This window comes from Bicyclus anynana, chromosome 21, assembly GCF_947172395.1.
Source record: "Bicyclus anynana chromosome 21, ilBicAnyn1.1, whole genome shotgun sequence".
Classification (NCBI taxonomy): Eukaryota; Metazoa; Arthropoda; class Insecta; order Lepidoptera; family Nymphalidae; genus Bicyclus; species Bicyclus anynana.
In genome coordinates this window covers 13,302,735-13,328,638 of record NC_069103.1, presented here as the reverse complement: position 1 = coordinate 13,328,638, position 25,904 = coordinate 13,302,735, and the positions used below count along the sequence as shown (strand labels likewise).

Below are 25,904 nucleotides of genomic sequence, written 5' to 3'. Positions count from 1 at the left end.
TGAAATTTCAAACGACGCTATTCTTAAAGAAATAAGTCACAGTTTCGCTTGCCTCTTTGCTTGCTTCGGCTCTTGTAACAAAATCAAGGTTGCGACAAACAGATATTGGATTGACATATCTCGAAGACAATCTAGCGTTTTCAACTTTTTCAAAGCGATCGCAGATTACAGACGCGCTGTGGTTGCATTATTATTGGCAGGTACTAAAGTCTGTTTGACATTAATTGTCACTTTTTTTCAAAAGTAAATTGATACGTATTTGTTTAGTAGATTCCTCATATTGATCGATTTGACTTTTTACCGCGAGACTGGATGAAGTAATCGTTCCATTGATGTACTTGTAATTGTTTGTATTGACTTTCGATTTCTTTTCGATCGAACTATATATTCGTACACAAATTTTAAATTAGGAGGGTACATTTCATAAAATATCTTCGTCAATGCTTTCGAACTATTTATATCCTAATAGTTATGATTCCTTAATGACGTAGCGAAATGTGCGTTATGTTTTGTTGAAAAGGGAGCAACAATACCGCATTAAATCAACAGTCTTGTTCCGTGAATTACCAGTGATGAATAGATTAAAGTAAATAAATAAATAGGCACCTAATTAGATCGGTTTCCTTGCCCCCAGATTCCGACCGGTGCTCAAAGGAGAAGCTCACGAGCCAGCGACGCGTAGCCATCTGTCACCCGTCACAGCTGCACCTCCCCGCGACTCCTGCGCGCCTGGTATCTCTAATTATAGCCCACGCTAATTAATTAGGAGATACCCTCGCCAACACTTTTGTTTTCATTGTGTGAATAGTTCACAATTGAAAAATTTACATCGAACGTCGATAGGGTTATAAAAGGAATGGATAATTATGTAGCAACTGGCATTTATTCGAGTGACTACTCTAAAGCTTTTATCTTTTAATTAACTACAGTAATATCATATGCAGTGTATTTACCGTCTGATCATACTTTAACTTGATTGTATGTAATAATAGAGTATATAAGATACTCGATTCAATTAGATTATCATCAATTAAAGTATTAAAATAGGAAACAAAAAAAGAGTATAAACGATAGCTTGATAAAGTCCATTGAACTCAACTCTTCAACTGGTTTTAAATTTGTAGCCATACATAATCCAGACGTCATGATTAGAGGACTACCGATGATAAACTGCGACGCGCGGTGACAATTCATGTGTAAACGAGACAAAATCATACGTGACATGACACGCGAAAGCGAGAGAGATATTCACACGTGATGTATAAAAACCGGGACCGTTGATTTTATAATTTATTTGTTACACATTTGTCGTTGCGTGAAGATCGAGAGATACATGAGCTTTTTGTAGGAGAGCTAGTGGGTAATACGCATCACATGTGATTTGAGGAATAATTTATGGTGTTTGTACAGCGAATGTCACTGGATGATGTCGTAAACAAGCAGTTTATTGTAGACATAATGTTACGAGCGGTAGGAAACCGCAATCAGCCTCATAAAGAACCCCACGGAGAAAGGATTTTCAACGTAATTAGATTTCAAGGAACATTAATAAGATCAGAAACGAGCTAACGATCCTCGAAGTATTAATAAAACAGTTGTTAGTGTGAATATATAGTCGCCGGCGTTATTTCTTTGCACGGCTCTATTAACAAGGTTAAAATTGTGATGGAAATATAAATAAAATCGTGATGCGGTCTAATCAGAGGCCGTATGTTCTGGCCTATGAACAATTTTTAATAAAAACCGCATAGATCCATCACGTGCGAATTAACCGCGTTTTCGTTTCGCGCCAACTCGCTGTCCGACGCGACGCGCCCGCCATATATCAAACGAGTTTGAGATATAGACCGCGTTTTATCAATGCATCGTCGCAATGATTTCTATGATTTATAAGTAATTATTATTGCGCTTGTTAATGTCGTTTTCACGGAGCATTCGCAAACGTCGTTGAGACAATTTCGTTTTTAATTTATGAACTATATAAAGATTATCTTTATTGTCTGTTTGATATTTAGATCAGTGAATTACAAACTGAATCCATAAAAGCTGCAGCCATCGCGAAACTAATTTGAACTAACGCGATGATGCGCGAGTGGTTATAAACTTTGGAATGTTGATACGTGAATATTTTTTGGAAATCAATCAAGTTAGATTCTAATTAGCAATGAATAAACATGTCAGCGACGTGAACGCTTCCAAAGTTTGAAATATAATAAAAACCACTTTGGCTCGCACAAATAATTGTGGTAGCCAAAACAACTCATAAACTTTTAAACTACGAGTTGAACGCCCTACAGGCAATCCTGACAGTTTACGTGGCAAACCCAACCGGGGATAAAATATAGCTCGCGTTCAGACGGACACCGTAGTGTGGGGTGGAGGGGAAGGGAGGTAGGTCCGCAAATAGCTGTGTGGAGCAAAACAATGCTAGTATGATGTTATGGTACAGATCAGTGTTGTGGAAATTTTGAATGGTTCTGGCCTTTTCAGCGCTTAATATTTGGTTTAGACTAAATTGACTTTTCAACTTTTTGCAGCTTCATATTTTTAGTTGACCTTTTTTGGTGACTGCAGAAAGCATAAAGGAATAATGAAATCGATTACTTTATCCTAATACTTATCGAAATCCAATGAGGTTTTTTTACATATGTATACAGCACGATTTAATATTTATGAGATAACATTCAATATCTTCTAAAAAAGCAACAATTGTGTAAATGTTTTAATCGTTTACACGGCTATAATCATTTTTAAAATACTCATGTTGATCACCTTTGTGTGTAAAAATGTACATTACGGTTTATTATAAAGATAATTTGTAAAGAAAACGGTCACATCTATATTTACTGGTATCTACTCGCAGTCACTCTACTAGGCCGAGAATACCTCACTTCCTACTTTCTACGATAACGTTTCTCCAATTACCTCACTATGGTCCACTATTTGAAATACTTGAAAACTGATTTGAATCTTTATACTCACTAATTGGGTATTAGCAAACCGTTACAACGATAATCTTTTATGATTAATGTGTTTGTTCGCGATCGACGATTAAATCTCGTGAGGATTGTTAAGGACTCATTTCAGAATTAACGGCCTTTGAATGTGTATTGACTTGATTGAGTTCGGATGCTTTTGGAATTTCATGCGTTTCCGACGGATCATTGAATCCGTCTATAGATTACATTTCACGATAAAGTTTACTTGTAACATTATTTATATCCATTTCTTAGATATGGGTATCAGTGGAATAAAAATAAGCAAAGTCAACATTTTCGACGCGTTTACAGATAAGATTTCAAATCAGTATGTTTTCATTTGTAACACGATTTTTTACAGTACTCGTGGCCTTATCGTAATATATTTGGACATTTAAATGTGTTAAAGTTCTTCTAAAATTTAATTTTAACACGAGAATTATTTTATAACTTATCTAGTTATATAGTATGAAGTTTTCAACGTTTTAATTAATTTATTAGAAACATAAATTATAATATTTTTTGTCTTAAAAACAATTATGTAGCGATGATTTTACAAGCAATCTACTGAATCTACCGTGTTCGGATTTATTTAGCTGATCTTAGTAAAGATTGTGAAGTTGTTCTTGGAATAACAACTAAATATTAAATTATTTTTCTAATTTTCTATTAACCTGTACTCTAATTGGATTTTTTCATTGTTCAGTGCTTATTAGAAGCTAAATTATATAAGATCATTGCACTTTGCAGTTCAAAGGATCTCAATTCCAAATCCAAGATATAACATCTAAATTCAGTTCTAACACAATCTCTCTGTGTATTGCATGTCTTAAGCCCTGAAGGAGTTTATTTGAGAATCTCAGAAGCTGGCAGAGTGGAGGAATGTCACCGCACGTGCTGCGATGATGATAATAATAAAATGTTGGCGCATTATTTATTTATAGCCCGTCCCGGCTGTCGCTCGTCTGTCCCGCTCGCCCGTTATTATACAAATATATAAAGTGCATCGATATATTCACCATGTTTCTTTGTCTCGTTATGACTTATAAATATTTCTTGAAAGAACAAAACATCTATTCCTTGAGTCTTTGAGATGGTTCCTGCATGTCACCTGTGATGCATGTCAATTGTGACTGTTCAAAAAAAGTATCTCATTTCAAGTCTTAACCTTAGTTAACCAATATTTCATTTTATCTTTTTAATTTCTTATGTCTCTTTTGTTATCTGTTTCTGGTTATAAAATATCCTAAACTTTATGTTTTTGATATTTTGTTATTTTAATTGGAATGTGGTAATCTGGAACAGGCACTATCTAGTTTTATAGACCCATCAAACTCTAATTGGTTTTAACGCGACAACGTACCGGAACGCCTAATTGCTAGGCAGTGAAAACACTAAAGACATAACTATGGAATTCCTCGGAATCAGGAATGCATAAAAGTGTTCCAGTTTCACTTTTACTTTGTTCTTTATTTTTAGAAGACCTTTTGTTTTCTGTGCATGTTCTAAGACTAGATTGTTTTAGTCTGTTGAATTTGCTGTATGATAAAGGTTATAGAAGTACTGATTTGTCATATTATCTTCATTATACCTATTGTTAGTAGGATAATTATCTCGGCCACTGTTATTTACGGAGGCCAGGGTAGTCGCCTCATTGATTATTATTTTAACGCACTATTAAAATTTGACGACCACTTCTACTCCGTTCATCTTCGACTCACTACGCATTAGTATAGTATTCTTGGCACTAAAAATTGTAACCAAAATCTCGCATTATCGAAATTGAACTCTAAATAAACAAGAAGAAGTTTCAATTTAAAATAAACGTTATCCGACCGTATGATCATTCTCACTGCAATTGCTACACCGAGTGTCGGGGCTAAGCGTCAATAAAAATAGTCGTAAAATCTGGTTCAAGTACAAAATGCACTTTAAAACCTACCACATAAGGTCCATTATTTTCGCCGTCACCACATTCGGTATCACAGGAACGTGTGAAATAAAAATCATGCGTATGCACACATTCGTTAAGAATTGACACTTATTAAAGGGGATAATTTTTTTTAATTGGCATGACGACATCACTTTATTTAGCTGACCACTTGTAGCGTGACAATGTTTGATTTGGAATTCCCTTCGTTGGCTCACGTCAATCATTTTGACACTCTTTGCTTAATGGTCGTTCAGCTGCTTCTTTTTGCTTTATAAAGAAAATGGATATTTGACACGCGCCTGCAACCGTTACGACGATTTATGATTTGTGTTCTTACTGTCCTTTCTGAGCAACAAACTAATCTCCTAGAGAACAGGATCGACTGGTATTTCTAAAGTTACACAATTCAATTTTTAATCGATACAAAGCAATAGGTTTGCGTCGTTATGGATAAAAAGCTTTCAGAAGATAATTGAATACATTCGAGCAATATTAAGAAGTCACTTTTAATTTGGAACAAGAAACGAGTCCGTTATCGATGAATACAAAAACTGTTGTGAGCAAATCATAAGCCAAAGCGTTCCAAATTCAAATTGCCCGATTCAGATTTAGAATAAGACTGCGATTGGCCTCCGAGCGCGTGACCAATCGCTAATTAGAAAATGTGTTCGACGATGTGCTTTTACGGAAGCCGATCGTTGTTCTATAATTAAACTTTTAAATTTAATTCGAATTTTTGATTTTGAACGCGCTATTTCCACTTCTGGTGTTACTGTGGCCAGGTTTATTTTATTGTAAAAAAAACCGTAGACTAGAGAGAGGCGCCTTATTCTCCAACATTTTTAAGATGCCCCGAGCAGTATCAAGTTTCCCATTTTATTTTATCACAGGAGTCGAGATTCAGTATCTTCTATTTTTGCAATCTATTTTAAGTTTTTCTTCTCGTCTACTTGGTACGTCTAACTTAAAAAATAGATAGAGATAATAGTAACATTTATAAAGCATACAATGTTCATTAAAATAAGACAAAGTTATTCTCTTTTTCTTTTAAAATGCTTCATAATCAAATACTAGAAGACTTCTTTGATATAAACAGATTAAAGGCAATCTGATTTCCTATTAATTGCAGTTCATCTGAACCATTATTGTTTGCTCCATTCCTTTCAACTATACCTCAATACGCATCCAAGCAATCTTGCTCTTGGGTTTAGACTGATTAAAAGAACTTTTACAGTGGAATTCATAGACATTGTAGGGGCACCACTAGGGGATCATTCAGTTGCTGAGTGTCAAATTTAACCTCTATTTGTTTGAGAATTTGACACTCAGCGGGTGAATGATTCCCTGGGGGAGCCCCTACAACGTCTATGAATTCCACTGTTAAAGTCATTTAGTTTTTTACAGTTCTTGTACCTATACCTTTATTTTTTACTCTATTTTCTTCAGTTAGTTACAGCAAAGCAATTTTAGCCAGATGTATAGTTAAGCATAGCTGTATGTCTATTCGTATCGTCGTCTCGGAAATCAGTCAAGCCTGGGACGGAAATCTCCCTGGTTTCCCAGCAAATGGCGCCGCGGGGGCCCCGACCGCGCCCGTGTAGGAAATATTGCACTTTTACGGGATTCAATTTCCGAATGTTACTCGAAGGTTTGGTACGTTTATTGTGCGGATTGTTTATTATGTTTGGGACTTTAAACGTATTTTTTTCTGTATACGTATTTTGATTTTATTTATTTATATGGTGCAATTTTTTAAATATCCTTATATTTTTATAATTATCATTATTGTTAAAGTTGTTAGCCCATGTGGAATCGCGAAATTCTGTGTCCGAGTTTTGTGAACTATTGTATTTTTCATTTTCCAGGACATTAGTAGTTCTCAGCCCGTAGTTAGGAAACTTGTGGTTCCGGTCATCGCTACAAAATTAGAATATGATCATCCTAAAGCTTGCCTACCCATATTGGAGCAGTATGGTGTGTCTACTCTCCATATCCCCTTTCCTATACAAAGAAAGGCCTGGCCCTGTTAAATACCCTTAAATTCTCATCAGAATCCTGAAGGTTGATGAGAAAGTAGAGGGAGTTGATAGATAACGTCAGTATATAGAAATTACCTTTATTTAATTGCTGCGTTTGACAGAGTGCAAAATAACTTGCTGACAAGACTAGTATCCTACTTATGAGTTAAACATCTATAATCTTTTTAACATGAAAATGGAACCGACTTCAAAGACGTATTTCAGTTATTTTGATTTTAACACAAAACTACCCAACCGATTTTCATGAAAATGAAACTGGACTAATCTGGAAGTATACCCTTTCAAACAAAAAAAATATTTTCAAAATTAGTTAATAAATGATGATGTTATGAAACATTAAAAAAACAACATACGCATCGAATTGAAGACGGTTGATAAAGAATATATAGGTAGAACAGCCAGATTTCATAATGCAATTTATAATAGTTAATGTGGGTAGTCCAAAATTTTCTTCTATTGCAGATTTTATACCCTCAGACGCACAATAATCAATCCTAAATATAATAAAGACATTGGCCCCCGCTGTTAAAGCGTGCTACGTGAAATTAAACCCAGCGGGCACTCTTTCAACGGGGCAGTACCTACTAGACTCTTTTGTAATGAATACAGGTGGAAATAAAGAAATTATTGGACAAAATTGGAGTAATTTTTTCACGGAATTACTTTTTTCCAAGCTTTGATGCGATGAAAAAGGTAATATTTTTATTAAGAAATTATGTCTTTTTGTAAATAAATGGTTGTGTGCATAGAAGAATTTATATTGAGAGAATAGAGTTGAAAATAATGTAATGTTTCCTGATAAACTTGTGTATTTTATGCTTTTTGATTTCCTATTTGCTGTTCTACCTTTTGCGTATAAGAAGAATAATTTCAAAAACACTTTAACACTGACGTGTTAGAAAGTAATAAGATATGTGCATGAAATAAGATAATTTCTGTGTATTGTTTAAAAACAATGAAAATTTTAACCATTGATTAAAATGTTAATCTTATATATCATAAGAGTAATTATAGGACATTGCTTTGCACATGATAGTCTGATATTTCTTTAATTCCTTGGTTCCTGGTTATAGAGGTCAGTACTGTCAAAAGGTATGTCTATTATTTCCACAGTGTATTCCTTTTTGTTTTGAAGAAAAAAAAGTGCATGTTTTTTTTGCATGCTGTCGCATGACAGCAAACAGATTTTAAGACGGAGAACTGGTAGGTACTTTTGTGAACTGAATCGTGAATTTACCATTACTCATATACATTAGGAGCAGTGCAGTAGCTCAGTGGCTATGACCTCTGCCTTTGATTCGGAGGGCGTAGGTTCGAACCCGGTACAGGGCATGCACCTCCAACTTTTCAGTTATGTGCATTAAAAGAAATTAAATATCACGTGTCTCAAAAACATCGTCAGGAAGCCTGCATAGCCCCTCTCAGTCTGAGACGAGAATCGTACCAAACATGAGCCGAATATGGGTTGATGATGATGATGATTTAACCACGTCCTAAACTGACAAAATATTGCAGAATTAGCAGAAGTAGCAGTAGACATAGAAGCAGTAGAAAACATCAGCAATGCTGCAAACAATATGTTACAGGCAACGAGCCGTGCTAATAAACAGCACGTGTCCTCTCGGATGCTTACGCGACCTAACAATATAATATACTTATAATGGCAATTATTACAACCAGCGCCATGATAATAAATTATACCGAGTTTACGACTAATTTATTAATAGAATTTTCGCGAGTAAACCTTAGGAGCCGTAAACAAGTAACCGCAACGTGGCCAATGGGCGATCGTAAAATTTGTTTCTCCAACCCGATTGGTGGACGGCCAGCCAATGACCGGTAGTTCTGGATTTAAAAGCGACGGTTTACGAGCTACGGGCGGCGTCTTTTTGCCGTTTTGGCGCCAAAATTTAGGAGGAACCAGATATTTGGATTTTACGCTGTAAAAGTATTTTATTAACGCTTAAATTTGATTTCACTTTTATTTAATAAACACTAGTTCCATTTGAGCTTTTAATAAACCTTAATTCGGTGTTTTTATTTTCATATTTTGTACATCATCCGACATTTTATTTCCAATCAACGGAATTATTGACCTAATCATTTGAAATCTTTAATATTTTATATCGCTCTAATTTGCTCCTACTGAATTAGAATACGGTCAAGCTTTACCATAGATACGAGTATAGAAAAGAAAGACCACAATTTATCAATAACATTAACAATCGTAAACCCAATGAATAATGCAACTGGCAACACCGTAGCAATGGGAAATAAGAGATATAATAAAATAAGGGAACAGAGGGATTTGCCGGGACATCGGGATAGACGCAATTCGTCACGGATTCGTCCCGGATTCGTCCCGGAGCGTGTGACGCGACAATGTACTGGATTACCAGCAAGGGTGAGTTTTTTTTATTGTTGGGATGAATAATAAAGAAGTGAAAGAAATACTCAAAAAACGTGACTTGCCCATAGAATTATTAATAATAGCAAACGAAAGAATAGCAAACAACGTAAAAAAGAAAAATGTTGGTGTTTTATATAAATGAATTAGAAGACAATGAAGTTATGAAATGATGACTGATAAGGATTGATTTCAAAGATATTTTTTTATATTAATAAATACATAATATTGTCGATCTGTATGATGAAATGTAAGATTGAGTGAAAATCTTTGGAAATAAGCAACGGATTTGTGAATGTGATTTGTGAATCCTATAATTTCTGTATGGCACACATTATGGCTCAGGGTTTTGGTGTATAGTAGTCCCTACAAAAGGTCTATATCCTGATATTATGATGATGATGATGATGATGATGATGAGTTGCTGTATCGATAGTGCATATCTATCAAAAAATATTTTGAAGTAAAATATCAAAGTTATACATTAAAGCTTCAACTAAATATTGACATCAGACAGAATCAATGATTCACATTACGCCTTAAACGTTAATACCTTTGCCGCTTCAATTAAAAAAAAAAACATATTAGTCGCCATTAGAGGAATTCCCGCCAATTATTCGGAGCTACCCCAACCGATCTCCCGCGGCCTCAGCAATCGGCATCCATCAAACGTCAATGGCAGACTATAAAAAATAAATAAAATAACGCCATTTTCGCATGAAAACTCGTGGAAAATTTTACCTTGTATTTCTTAAGGAAGCCGTGGTACTTTTACGCATAGCAGGGAACCGTAGGTTTTTGATTTCAACTTGTAAAAGTATTCAATAAGTGATTTATTACTAAATGATAAGGAATTTGACAATTTGATGGTTTTTATTATGTACTTCTGATGTGGTGATTAATTATGTATTAAGTAATGAGATTTTTAGTAAACTATGCATGTGGTATTTTGTGCTTTATCTATGACAAACTCATGTCTTTCTATCTGTGACCTACTTTAATAATTCCAGTAATGTCAGGCCCAAAAACTAAATATTTATTCCTGATCATACCTACTGCCCAAACTTTGTGTGACATTCATAGCAGTATGGTGAATGGTGAATCATGAACATAGCAAACCATAGTTGGTGGGTAACCTTTTCCTTCCAAGCCATCTTCCAGACTGCCTTCTTGATTGGTGTCTTCGATAACAAATATGCTTCCTGAAAATCGAGCTTTTTGAGCCTCTTCCATCTAGATCCTTCTACGGCATAGATTGATGCATTAAAAACTCATTGTAGTCAACTCTTAACAGACACTGAAAATCAGTGCTGCATACTTTTTTATACAAAATGTTGAGTTGAGCGGCAAAATGTTGAGTTGGGACCTATTCCTAGGCCTGTAAAACCTTTATATTTGGTTGTGGCACAAATCTAGACTATCGAATACCTACAACTTAATACTTGTGATAACTAAATTTCATGATTAAAAATCTTCTTCGCCTTTCTTTATTTAAGCAGTCTTCCCTTAAAACCTGTAATGCGTGTACACCCTGTAGAGTCTTGGGATTGTCGTGCCGATTATCGTCGGAGGGTAGTAAAGAAACAATTTCCCGCCCTCGGTGTCCCGCCGCCATGATAAAAATGTGATATTTCTGAAAATCCCTCTCTCTACCCGCTTGGGGACCCTTGGCGACGTTTAACAGGTTTATTTTTGTATTGTTTCGGTAAAAAAATGTAGGCAAGCTTTCCATAATGCGTTAAGGCACTGTCTGACCCATAAAAATCTTATACCTTAATTGTGCAGTTTGCACGTCTATGATTTCCTGTTTCAAAACAGTCCTTGATAAAAAAAGTTTTAATTGATGCAACCCATATCGGCTATTGCTAAACCTTTTAAACAATTATGAAAAGCAGTTATATTTAATGAATAACTATAATTGTTTTAATAATTTCTGTTTTAGAAACTATTAACTTGAGCTAGGAAATAATTATATCTTTTCTTGCATTACAGGATATACTGTACCTATTTCAGAATAATGATGTTTAATATATTGGTTCTGTTTATGTTTTAATTATAGTAATGGTTATAAAATAAACTCCAGATTATTTCAAACAGAACATTTTATTGTAATCCGTTTAGAAAGAATAAAATTATAAAAATTAATTAAAATCACATTGACATACAAGATGGACGTACACCAAACAGCATATTTTATTAATTATACATTTACGAGTTAGAATTACGAAATATTAAGTTTATAAAACATAAAGAAACCTACCGCGCTGTATACCTAACTTAAACAACCAACTTCACAGATAAATGTAGAAAAAAAAACTGATATACAGACAAAAAACCAATAAAATCAGCCAGTCCTGAACAGAAGCAGGCAGAGTCTTCTTGCGAAGGTTTCAAATTATGGTTTCCATAGTAACAATGCGAGAAATAATATATAACACAAACAAAACAATTCAGTCTCAACTTCCAAAACATACCTTAGACACACTAAACAAACATACAAAAAACGCGGCGAAATCACCAATTCTGTAATCTATACTTTATATATCATTTACAGATTATAATACAAAGATTTGTTAGAATCGATTGCCGTAACTATTTTCATAATCGATTCCGATATCGATAGTTATTAGTTACAGAATTGGATTTGGAATTAGTAACGAATGTAATCTATGTTAACTTGCGGGTTCCTCTAAAGGAACGCTCAGTGCCAATATATTTAATTCGAATTATCTCGATGTCAGAATGCAGTGTACAAAAATACAGCAAATAATCTTAACTATTTTTAAGACGTATCGAAGGGAAATAGTGTTGTAACCACATGAACGCCACTAATTATTTTCAGAAGCATCTAGATTTCTATTCATAACGCACATCCATATAATATATCCGATTATAATAATCGCTTGCACTTTAATCGATAGTCGTGATGGACTCGCCATTACGGTGCTACGTGCAAAATGCAGACGATCTTGAACGGTCTAAAATTACACCTAGCGTATACTGTATACGTATTTTTCTCCTTTAAACTAACTAAATTAACTTTTGTGCTTCTCTGCTTCTTGTTAGTGAACGCAACCTGCGATTATCAATTACATTTACCTATTTTATTTTACGTATATATAATCGTTTACTAGCCAAAAAGATAACACTAGCATCTACCACCTTTAAAACAATGACAATAATTTAAAACTCTTAAGTAACTCTTATTATCTCACTTAGGCAAGTTAAAGTTGTATTTTACGTATACTTCAGTTTCCAATAGTTTCCCAATAACCTAATTAAGTTTTACACTAAGCTCAGAGTTGTAATCGTAGCTTCTAGAAGATTTGTATGGCGAATAGATCTGAGGCTCCCGGGAGCGAAGGATTCGAAAGACTTATGCTGTATTTACTCACTAAAAGTTATTTATTAGTATACACATATTACAATCAACGTTATACGTATGTTTTTTTTTTAAATCGTATACATAATTCCGGCGCAAAACATATTTCGAACACGGCGCAAATGTTCATCGATTAATCGATTAATCATATCGAATCGATACCGGCCGGGTATCGATTCGTGGTCGCACCCGTCACACCCCTTCACTGTATCGTGTGATAAATTTTCGTTTTTTTCTTTTTTTTAAATTTAGAATGAACCAGATCAATTCAAATGGTACAGTGCTAAGAGGTTGGCCAATTGCAAAAACGAAGATTTGTTCTAAGGGACACTTAGACTAGCGGCCTTCGTAGGGCTCCCGAGTCTCCTCGCGAGCCCTAAGACGACCGGCGGCTACATTAACAACGCACACTAACAGACTAAACTAAACTTAAAGGACTAAAGACATGCAGCCCTTTAAAGGCAGGGGATATTGTGAAAATGAACTATTTCTCATTTAATACAGGAATATCACATCATTTTCACAATATTCCCTGCGGAGTTTAGTTAGTTTTGTATAAAAAAAATCTATCTTTACTATGACATTTTACTGGTATTTCAAATTTTTATTAATATTTTTCAATACATTTCAAATTAATTTACCTTTTTTTGTGTCATAGACTAAGATAGAAGCGGCCTGACATTTATAGGCGATCTTACAACCTAACTGGATATGTTTACAGAATATAATTTCAAATAGGATCGTATTAGCAAAAACACAACAGATTTTGACGGATCCAAAGATCCTTTCTGAGTATTTTTTTTCCAAATTCAATCCTATTTGAAAATATATTATAGTAAAAATATATCAAGAACCCTTTATATCTATAACAATGAATTTTGTTTGCAATTTGTGATAATTTAATTTGAGAAAAACTAATTTATTTATAAACATTAATTTATCAATCAATGTGACCAACCTTAAAAAAATTTCATGATACTTATGATGGAGATTTTTTCATTTGAATGTTAGAGATATTAAGGGTTCTGTCAGGTGTAGGTTAGCCTTAAAGTTGTAATATGTTTGATGTATAGTATGCGTTGTCAAAATAGCCGTGCGGATAACCGCGTGTGTAAGTAAGCTAGGGGAGGCGGGATATGGAACTAAAATGCGAGCACCCCCGTAAAGACTTCGTTTTTGCAATGGCCAGACTAAGAGCAGGGGTGCACGAGATAGCTCGTGGTCGAATTGGGTGCTAGCTGGGGATCGCGCCTCTGAATCAGGTGTTTGCTATAGGGGGTACTCACGACGTCGGGGGTCGATGCGCCGTCGTGGTTGCTGTCAGGCGCCGACCGCGGCTCCCCGTTGGTGTCCGGCGGCCGGGCTGACTCCCGCTCGTCGATCACCAGGTCGATGGGCATCTTGCCCTTCAGGCAGCTGATGTAGCGGTGGCAGAAGTTGTCGCACAGCTCGTGCACCTGCAGACAGAACTCTTGTTAGCTTCTGCGCTCCTGGTACCTGTATCCTAGGGACCGTGAGATTCTTCCACGGGAAAAGGGTTTGGAGGACTTACTAATACTAAGTCTTTATGAGATCCTGGTAGTCTCGATGAATCCTTGGTACCTGGTTTACATCCTACGGAGAAAACTCAATCATCAATATCGGTTCAGCAGTTTAGGCGTTATCTCATACAGCATCGTCTATAGATTAAATTATTATATCTATAGAATTATCACGTATATGACTTACGAAACAGCAAATAAAAAAAGTTAACTCTATGACTTGTCTACGAAATAAAGCTCTTCGCACACTCTCGAAAGTTTTGCATCTGTCACACGCGTTTTACGTCGTCCACGATGTTAGAATAACTTTGAATAACAAATTCGTAACTAATCAAACGGAATTGATTACATTTGATTTATCGATTAATTAATGACACAATCGCACATTTACAGCGACATCTATTGACACAGTTCAACGTATCTTTACATAACATTATGGTAATTAGGTAAATAAGTAATAACGAGTGATGTATGTGCGTCTGTCTTTTTAATTTATGATTTTTATAATGAAGGTCGATTCGTACTTTACCACGGTTTCTTTTAATCATAGGTGATGACTTAATGAAGTAATCTAATACGGAAAATGTTTCTTTTAAAAAATACATAGAATCTTTTATACATATTTTTAGGTACTTATTTCTGCCTATGTTATTCAGTTTTATAAGGTTACTCTTGCTATTATTATGAGGTCCTAGTCTACTCCACATGTTAAGTATATGACGTCAACAGTCCAGGTTTCATTAATTAATTCAACTCATACCTATAAGTCCATAAAATACCTCAATTTATCGAACCCAGGACCTATTGCATAAATACACAGCCACACTTAATCAAAGGTCATCAACTCTTGGTCGACAAGCCCTCATAAAGTTACATAATGTTTATAATAGAATTAATATTATTAAGGTAAAGGTCTCCAAGTCAATAAACTCATTTACCCTTAATACCTACATTTAAATACACATAAGTAACTTATATAGGCATTGACTCCATTAATTATACTAAGCGAAACGACATCTCGCTTTAGTTAGAAGCGTATAAAAACTTTAGGAACTACACAGCACGACCTTTGCCCTAATGACATAAAAAAAATACAAAAAATTAAAAAGAAAAGCAATACAAAGAAACAAAGGGAATACATTTCGACACACGGCGACCAACTGACGCGTTTTTACGCGCCTTTTAAAACTAGGGATGACACAATCTTCATTATTAATCCCATATGACATTTTAACGTAGTGAAGATTATTTTTAATAGCCTGAACAAAGCTCGATAAACAACGTTGAAGTAACTTAAATAAACTTCTTCATTTCCAAACCACGACTGTAGTTCCTAGTTATTTTGATTAAGTAATTTCTTGAAATTACTCTGAATAAGATTTATAGCATATTTTAGCGCTAAGATTCAACTAACTTTATATATTACTAGCAGACACACCGTGTAGATCCCGTTTCCGTAAGAATACGGGGATAAAATATAGCCTATGGCACTAGCAAATGACGTAGCTTTCTAGTGGTTTATGAATTTTCAAAATCGGTTCAGTAGATCCAGAGATTACCCTCTACAGCCACAAACTACGAATTTATAATATTAGTATTGACAATCTTTTATTAAACATATTTCATTCAAAAAGCTCTCTTTGCTACTAAATTAGTGACAACCCTATAAGTAGCATAAAAACGACAAACTCTTATTATGAAAGGTAAATACAATTTTTTCCTTGCGCCCAATAAAACTCGACCCCCGTAGGGCGAGTATTAATTTTTACGTCGGGGCCTTATAAATTTTCATAGCCATAATTAACTTAGAAATTAACATAAGGCAATAAAACAGCTAACGAAATTCTTAGATAGCGTTTACACGGTGAAAAGTAATAAAGTCAAAATGGCGGCAGGTGAGGTACGCACGCAGACTAAAGGTAAACTAAGTCTAGACGAAACATTCGCGAATAACCCATCATGGTCATAACTCTACATTATCACGATTTCTATCAATAATACGATTGGTCGATTAGATTTCGCGTATCAAAATATTCACTACCTTAAAATATATGGTAGAGCATTCAGCTTCATTTTCTATCTACTTCTTCAGTTAGTTTGTATCAAATTAAAAAAAACTTAAACAAAAAGCCAGGATTCAAAAGCATCTTAGCAGATTTGAAAATAGAACGGCATCGCCGGAAGCGGAAACGACACTACCCGTCGTTGACAGCTAATTATGTATCTTGGAATAGTTATTACTAATTTCCTAATCGAGAAGTTTTTCTCAAATCGTAAAACGCACCTCCCTTATTTCTTTCTATTTTTGATATATCAGTAAGTTTTACCTACATTTTATTTTATAGTTCACTTAACTTTAGTAAAGGTAAGTGAAACTATAAAATAAAATATTATACCTAGAGACATAATTATTATTGACACTTTACAATGTCTATACTTAAAATTGAAAAACGTGTAAAGTGTTTGATGACAGGATTTTATGATAACATGAACATAATGAAAATAGACAAATTTCTACAACAGAAACTTACAGTCCAAAGTAGTCAAATATTAGGCAAAAGTCATCAATTTAAACGAATTTTTAATGTGCGTATTGGCCTTAACATTTTTTAAAACAAGTGTTTCGTCTAGGCAGGTGATTGTTGTAGTTTGTTTAGTATTCATTTGAATTTTACAACTGTTGAAATCCATATTTATGACCGCGAAGCTGAGTTGGCGGTCGTGAGCACAGAGTGTCGATTGTTTCTGTCAAAAAAAATGATTGAAGCAACGTTCAGAAATTTAAAAGTAATAACTTTTTACAGCAAACTTTTTAATTTTGTAGAAAAATATACAAAATAGCTTTACAGTAAGAAATAATTGACATTATGAAAGTGACATTTGTAAGCCCTGTAAGGATGTAGATTTTGTAAGTTTTTTTAATAAAATAAAAAAGGCCTATAACAATGAAATTAATTCCAAATAATCCGTCGTTTGTGACCGATGGGATGTCCAATCTATTCTTAACAGGAGAAAGCGACGAAGATGACATCGTAACTCTTCCAATATCCAAATTTGGGATTGCTGTCTCATCGTTTCCTAAACGATACAACCGTTCATATTGTATCATGGAAATACAACCTTTAATGTTAATGGATATAAGTAATAGGATCGTATAAACATAATCATCTGATACGACAATTTAAGTAAACTGTTGATGTCTTTAATGAGATATTACGGCATTCCGGGCCCCGCTTCGGAGCCCCGATTATCGTTACGAACATCAAACTCTTTCCAGAAATTTAAATTTGGAACCGGGATTGAGATATGGTGTGTTTCTGAACGAATTCTTACTTTTTTAATTTGAAACGTGATATATAATGGCAGTTCGTTGACGTTTTGTTTCGTCTTTTGATAATAATAATTATTTTTCTCGGTATTCGAAATTTCAATTTTTAAAATAGAATCGTTTTTGTTTGTTTACGTAGGTAGAGTTAAAAGTTCGTTTTGAATAGTTTATTGTTTTTGCGATTCGTATGCCACCACTACATCTTATTCGAATTCCAAATTCAAAATAGATTTTTTTCTTGCGTAAGCGTTCGAAACCCGCTTGACCTGCCAGTTACAGTTTACAAATTTAAATTGTTTTTTTTTTCGTATCGGGTGCCATTATACAGGTATTTTTAAAGCATTTTAAAGAGGGCTCCTTGGAGTGCCAAGAGCGTGGGCAGTATAAAACCAGCCCGCAATGTGTGCCACGGTCTGCGCAGATAAAGAGGTTTTTTTTTAAATACCACAGAATAAATAATAGTAAGTATTTGATTACGTCACTTTCCGTGCTAATGCTCTGTGGGTGTGATTAAATGTCAATTGATAATTTAGTAGACTTTTAAAAATGTAACGGACCTACGCCAATTAGAAAAATAAATATGAAATCCTACAACACAAAGCAAGATATGTCCTTGCCACAATTATTTGTAGGCACACAATTTTTCGAATATATTTTTTATTAGGTACATAATATTTTATCTTATTTATTTATAACAAGTGTTAATGTAATATAAAATAATTAAAATGCGAAACTTTGGATTATTTTTGTATAAAAATAAATAATTATAATTTCACCGGCTACTTTTATGCCGGAAAATGTATGGTTCCTGTTGAATATAAACCCTTTGTACGCAGGCAAAGACACGTGCAATAGCTAGTGATACATAAATAAAAGTCCTGTATCCTGCCGTTTTATCCACATGTTATTTACATACATATAAAAATGGCAAACTTGTCGGTCGGCAGTCGGCACATAGAGGCAGATGCAAAAACCGCCCGACATTCTGATCGGGACCCATCGAATGCCTTTTTATCTTTTTTTTTCTGTACCTTTTATTTCTTTTTAATTTCAAAACCTGAACCGGAATTTAAATGAGCTTCGATAGGTTCGCACCTCCATCACTATGATAACATATTTTCTATATACGGTACGAGTATCCGTTTTTATTTATTTTTAATATAAAACAATTCACCACAGCATAATTATTTTTATATTAATTTATTAAACTATGTATCCAAATTGTTCTGGCAATTGCCCTTTTTAAACAGATAATAGATTCTTTGTATTTTGTAAGTAATTAAATTTATGACTGCACAGGCTGTTAGATCAACGATCATTGCCTATTACGATGAGGACAAAAAAAAAATAATCGTCTGATAAAGTACACTCATTAGCATTACGAATTAAAAAGGAACAATCATTAACTTTAATAAAAGCATAGACAATAAACATAAAATAGTAACAATAAAAATGTTATCCCTATCTTATATTTTTTTAATTTACGATGACACATTAAACCTGTAAGGTTTTTAATGAATGAAACCACAGATTGTAGGTGAAAATAATGTCGCACTACGCGTTAATGCTGGTACGTTGTAACGTTATAAAAGTGGGTCGTAAACCGGAGGGTCCTGGGTTCTGGGCCCGTAAACTAACAAATCTGACCTACATCGTAAATCACTTAGCCACGCTGTTACAGATAACGTTTATGTTACGAACAAAATATGAAATAAATGTTCGCTTCGTTAACGATTATTGCATTCTTTTTGAATAAACTTAGTTTACGTGCTTATTTAAAGCGTTCTGCTGTATTTTTTTTTTTTTTACTAATTGATTTTTTTAATTGATTTAGACATTCCGATGTCTTCTTATTCGTTTTTGTTTTTTTAATTTTCGATCCATTATAGTAAACTTTTTAGACTTTTTCAAGTACGATAAAATTTCTAATTTTTATCGCAAATAAATACGTTAATTTTTGTAAGATTTTGATATTTACTGTCCTTGTTTCTAACCTATACTCCTTATTTTTAGATAAGATTTTCAAAAATACAATTACATACTTTGGTATCGTAGGCTGATAAACATCACTGTGTAGCTTAGCTTTTACCTTTTTTAAGTCTTCAGAATAAAAAAAAATCTAATAAAGGAGGTATTACCACAGGAATCTGGACGTCCACAGACAACCACATAACGTAATTAGGGTACACTCGGACGCGGGCACATAAAAAACCTGCTAGTGGGGACCAATCACAGCGATCGCGCGACCTAAAAAGACCCAATTCGAATTTCGAACCCGATGTGACCGCCAGCGGCCATGTTTAAAATATTAAATGCATAAATCAAAAACGTTATTGGATATTTTAATGTACAAATAATTTCGGTGTTCGTTATATCCATGCACCTATATGAATTTTAAGTGACTTCTATCTACATAGCTATTATATATTATTAGATATCGATGTAACAATTTAACAAAATAAACCTTATCTTTTCTAAATATGGTACGCGTATCCGGAAACTACCTATTCGTAGGGATTTTTTTGTTACAGTTAGAATTGAATTTTTGATGTAGGTATGATGAGGATGACTCATTAGGTAAGGCTTTATTGAAAAAAAATTACTGTTGTTCCAGGAAATCTGTAAGAAAATATCCTCAGCATTTAGAGAATCTTGGAGGTTACTGTTTTTTGATTCTTGTCTTTAACGGAGATAAATATTTGAACCATGATCAAATCGAATGACTGTATTTTTACTATGGAGTAGATGAGTCAAAAATATTCAATATAAACAAAAACACATTAAGTGCCGTAAAAGATTTTGTGTTCCAGTACGATGTTATGAAAAGTAATAGATTTTAGTTGAATAAGTCAAGTTGCAATCATCTTAGCGTAGACGTCCACTAATCCGCATCTTACGTAGGTATGGGACGCTTCGCATCAAACGGATTTTAGTATTATTTGTATAGAAAGTCATAGCACATAGTCATGCGTCCACTTATCTGCATCTTGCGGGTGTGTTTATGTAGGTACCTACCGTAAAATTAAAAATCCGTTTGATTCGATGCGTCCGATACATACGATGCGGATCTGTGGGCACCTACCATTAGACGGCTTGTTATATAACATCAGATGAGATACCTTTAAGGTTGTAAACTCAGACAAAGTTGCGACGAAACTCTAGCTTATAATAAACGGATCTTACTGTGCTCGATTTGTGAGTTTTTTATAATGCTTTTAATTATTATTTAAGCTCCGAAAAACATCACCTGTGAACGGTGTGTAGTGGAGCGGAAACGGATCCAACTAACGGTGCCTTTTTTTGTCTATGCTTTTATTTCGACAAAAACTATAGACAAGATAGAAGCCGACATGTATGGGATATGAGCAGAGGGCAAAAAACTGTTTTGATAGACACAGGTCTGTATTATCTACGATTGTAGTCTAAGATAATTCATTTATGTAGTTGTAGGTACTGGTAGGTATACAATTATACACAACTTAATTGTTTAATTGTTTTAATGTGTTATTTAAGTAATTACTTTGTATTATCAACTTAATTTGCATTGTTATAGTTATGTTGGATCCTTTTAATTCATTTAATTTTTATAATATAATACTTGTTTGTTAACTTTGACGTTTATTTTACAATAAATTTTGACGTCAGTAACTTGTTTTTTTCTTTAAAGTCGGTACTAGTAACTAGGTTATTTTTAAGATTTAACGTAACTAGGACAACATAAGTAACGACCTATTCATTTTAAATTACAAAAAACAATGATACATAGATAATTAAACTTCCCCGCGGTCACTGCAGACTGGAGCCCGCGGCTGCCGCCCGATATTTTAGATTTTGAATTTCGAACGTTTTCTTTTTTTATTCTTGTTCGATTTTTAAATGGCCTTTATCTCGCCCTCCGGCCAGGGATTCGTAGACATATCGCATTTCGGGCTATCTCGTTTACATGCTTCTTTGTTCTTTACCTACGCGTTCTTTTTTTAAAATTTACTGGTTTTAAACTAGCGAACTGTCTCTATTCCAGTAGGCGTATGGCTTCGGATTTTGAGGCCTAGGGTTCGAGTCCTGAGCTGTTATTTCTTCTAAGAAATTCTTAACATCAGCCCGGGAGGTGGGAACTTGATAGAGTATACCATTACGTATTCAGGTGTTACACCGCCTTAACTCTGAGACGTCGTAGCTAGAGCTAAGTCATCCCGGATGACTTTATTATTCCAAGCCCGTCAATTGGCGTTGAAATAGCGTGGTGGGTTTACGTTCTAAATCCTTTGTCCTATTAGAAAGGCTTATTGCCCTATAGTGGGTTAAAATAGACTGATAATGTTTATGAAAATATAAATATACATGAATACATAGAAGGCTAGGTTTATTGTAGGTTCTATTCAAAACAAGGCGCGTTAGGAAACCTCGTAACTTTAAGTTTAGGTTTTTGACTCATTATTATCACCATTATCTTATAATATAAATACCTGACGTTTCGAAAGTGCTTGTAAACTAAGCCTAATTGAAATTAATGAATATTGACTATTGACGATTAGTGGGTACCTATACATTTATAATTACTATTTCAATATGTACATAATTATTGTGTTGGACAAACAGGTTTGTTTAAAAAACATGTTCATATATGTATATTGACAGGTAGATTTTGCCCATTCCAGAGTGGCAAAGATTTTGAATTAAGTGATTCTAATTATTGCAGGTTAAGCTGCCTCGTGGTCGAATGGTCAACTTATTTCAGGCTTAAAGTCCCAGGTTCGAGATCGCGTCAAGTCAGAAAAGCTTAAAACAAAGAGTACCTACCCTTAAATGTACCTACCCCTAATGCAGCTTACCATTTAAAAAATAAAAATTTTAGAGTCTACGAGATTACCCTGCTTACCCTAACACAGCAATGCTGGCAAAAATAAGCATGGAAACCGAACGAACTCCATCACTAAACGCTCTACTACTACTAAATTATTTCTCTCTCTCTATCTCTTATAGGGAAGACTGGGAATGTTAGACCAAATTTCAGTTTAGAGTAATACTAAATTTTGTTTTATTGTGAAATCACAGTTCTTTTGCAATTATTCAATCTACCCCTACAGGTGACCGTCCCCAGTCTCCCCTACTGCGTCTCTCTAACGACTGAAACTATTTATCTAAGACTGCATTTATCTACGAATATCTTAGCTTGCATCTCTCTATCTTATACAGCATCTAAAAAAAAACTCTATATCTTAGACTCCATCTCTACATATTAGATATCGGAAAGTTTTGACAGCAGATGTCATTGCAGACTCCAATTTTGTAAATCCCATATTCAAAATAACACCAAAAATACCAACTCGCGATGTACCACCACAACCGAAACAGTACATTGTTATTAATGATAAACAATAGGTAATTCCCAAAGACGGCGCAGTTTCGCAGCGGATCGCACAAAAACCGCGCACCCGCCGCTCTACCGTTACCCGGTATAATGACGCAAGAACCGGCCGCGCAACGGACCGCGCCAGAACGGGAGACGGGAAAAAATAACCGAAATGCGAACGCGCCCATTCACGGCGAAACCGATCGGCGGCGAATTAATGGTGACACCCTGGATACAGTAAACTTCGTAGGTGCAAACATGCCTGGTCTACCTTAAAAACTAACCTATATTGCAAAGAAACTTTTTAATATCTTATGGATGTATAGGGTTTGGCGAATTAATGGTGACACCCTGGATTCAGTGCGCTTTGTAGGTGCAAACATGCCCTGTCTACCCTAAAAACGAACCTGTATTGCAAAAGAAACTTTCTAACATCTTATGGATGTATAGGGTTTGACATAGACTTCATTATCACCCTCTATGTATTTTGACAGCCTCGGTAGCGCGGATTGATCTACAAGATGGAGGTTCGATACCCGACTCCAGGTCCAAGTCTGGCTGGGTTTCGGCCGTGGCTAGTTACCACCCTACCAGCAAAGAAGTACCGCTAAACGATTTAGCGTTCCGGTACTATGTCGTGTAGAAACCGAAAGGAGTGTGGATTTTCATCCTCTTCTTAACAAGTTGGCCCACTGCCATCTTAGATTGCATCGTCACTTACCATCAGGTGAGATTGTAGTCAAGGGTTAAGTTTTAAATAATAAAAATAGCCTATTTTAACCCTCCAGATTTTTATAGAAGAGATGTCGAACTTAGACACACAACACTTAAATACTCACTACTCAGATGAATATCAAGAGAACTTCGGACTGAGAATTTACATTGAAAATTTATCAGAAGAAAGAAAGAACCTTATGGTCTGATTAGGATAGCTACTATAAATCGAGGCAAAACAAGGTTCTTGTAGTACTTCTAGCTGTTTCGATTGTTTTCAATCTTTTAATGCCTATGTTTCTTTATGTCCCTAGAAATACAACATTTTTTTCGTCTTCTTTTTCTTTTCTTAGACTAGTCTTACCCACGTCTATGTTTCCTGATTATTTTAGCGTTGTTTTACAGTATTATAGAGAGCATGATGTTTAAACTCTAAAAACCTTCCAAAAAAGTGTCGAAATGATGAAAATTTAGAAATCCCCGTATCTCACGGTAGTGTGCGTGTACCAGTTGCGTGAGATCGATACGTTATCTCGATTCAGAATCGATACCCGAGCCCTCGGATAATCGAATCGATATCATCGGCTCGGACAATGTCAGGTGATATTTCTCCTCAAACCGGTTCAGGTTCGGCGGCCGGTCGAAATGTATTCCCTCGTAAATAAACATAAATAAAACATTAAAAACACTTACTTTTTCTAATTCTAATAGGTGAAACCGTAGGACTTGTATTGCTTGCACCATCTGTAAAGAAAGAATGTCTTTTTAGAATTGTTTCATGGTCAGTTATTTGTTACTTTGCGCACGTAGAATTTTTGTTCCCTTGGGTGTAATGCATTTAGTCTGGGTAAAATTATCCCGGTAGATACAAAAATTATATTAATGCTAAACTTGTATTATATTATTTTATTGTAATCGTGTGTTGTTTATAAGAGTATAAATGTACTTGTACCTCGGAATTTTATTTAATTGATTCTTGTTTAAATTTTTATTCTAATTTAAACACTTACTAAAAAGTTAAAAACTACCTACACCTAATTCTTTTTTACAATTTTTTGAGATTTCTTTTGTAAATAGATCTTAAAATGTGTCCCTTATATATCCTTATAATTATGACGTAGCCAAACTTTAAAATTTTAAAATGCACGGATTGATAGGCGTGTGTTACATAGTCGGAATTATTTGAATTACTTTGTGTGAAAACATAAAAAAATTATTAGTTATGCAGCTCGGCTCCTATAAGTGGATTCGTCATCACCTTAAAAATATGGTAAACACTCCCGAGCACCCTGTATATTATTTTGTTTGTTTAAATTGAATAGTCTCTGAAACTACTAGACCGATTAAAAAAAATTAACAATTACAATCTTACATTATTCCTAACTAATGATCATATGCTATATTTAATTTCGCGTATTCTTTTTGGATACAGGAATTACGCAGGTAAAACTACGGGGTTCTGCTAGTCATATATAAACGAACTAATAGTTGTATGGAACCACGCTAACGCGATCATACAAAGGTAAATGAGCAACAAAGGGCTGATTAAACCGGCGAGGAGCCCCGCTGAGCGCCACGATCCATACAAATCACATTATGGTGTATTTTTAAACGTACCACCATTTACTGAAGTGCAATGAACCTGTCACACACAAAGATAACTAATCTATTATTTTACTTGCGGACACTAGAATTTTACTAGCGAACACTAGAATTGCTTTTAGAAGACACAAATTGAGTACTAAATCTACGAGTATAACCTAGGAATTATCAAAAAAGAAGTACATTAAAAAGTATGACTTCTATAGTAGGTTAACAAATTATAACCCAAGAATTGTCTTTCAAGAACACAAATTCAGAATTAAATCTACGAGAATTATAAGCAAATAATACACCCGGAGAATATATTCGGCGAATACCATTGAAACTAACGGGTTATTATAAAAAGAGAGACTGCTTCAGTAAAAAGCCAACGCACATACTTGTTAATTAACGAGGGTTAACCCGAGAATTGTCTTTCGAGGGTCTAACACCTGAACAATAACGCTCGTAAAAGGCTCATTCACATAGTCTCAGAGATGGGCATCTAATCTGTGTTTGAATCGATACCTATCTCGAGACTTGATGCGGTTTTAATAGCCCGCCATTTGATTCTGATTGCCGAGACGTGCGCCGCCTTCTTTCCAGGGTTGTCACTTATTAACCGACTTTGATTGTAATGAATTTAAA

General features: G+C 34.7%; 1 protein-coding gene across 4 annotated transcripts in view; it reads right to left on the bottom strand.

Annotated features, from left to right (window-relative positions):
* The window catches only part of LOC112054591 (homeobox protein homothorax), a 430,497-nt gene that overhangs the window by 326,178 nt on the left and 78,415 nt on the right, over positions 1-25,904 (bottom strand). For all 4 annotated transcript variants that reach the window (XM_052888253.1, XM_052888254.1, XM_024094433.2 and 1 more), the window contains exons 5-6: positions 24,369-24,419; positions 14,026-14,196 (exon numbers count right to left, since the gene is read on the bottom strand). In XM_052888253.1, the coding sequence (XP_052744213.1) occupies positions 14,026-14,196; positions 24,369-24,419 (222 nt within the window). The remainder of the gene's footprint in view (positions 1-14,025; positions 14,197-24,368; positions 24,420-25,904) is intronic.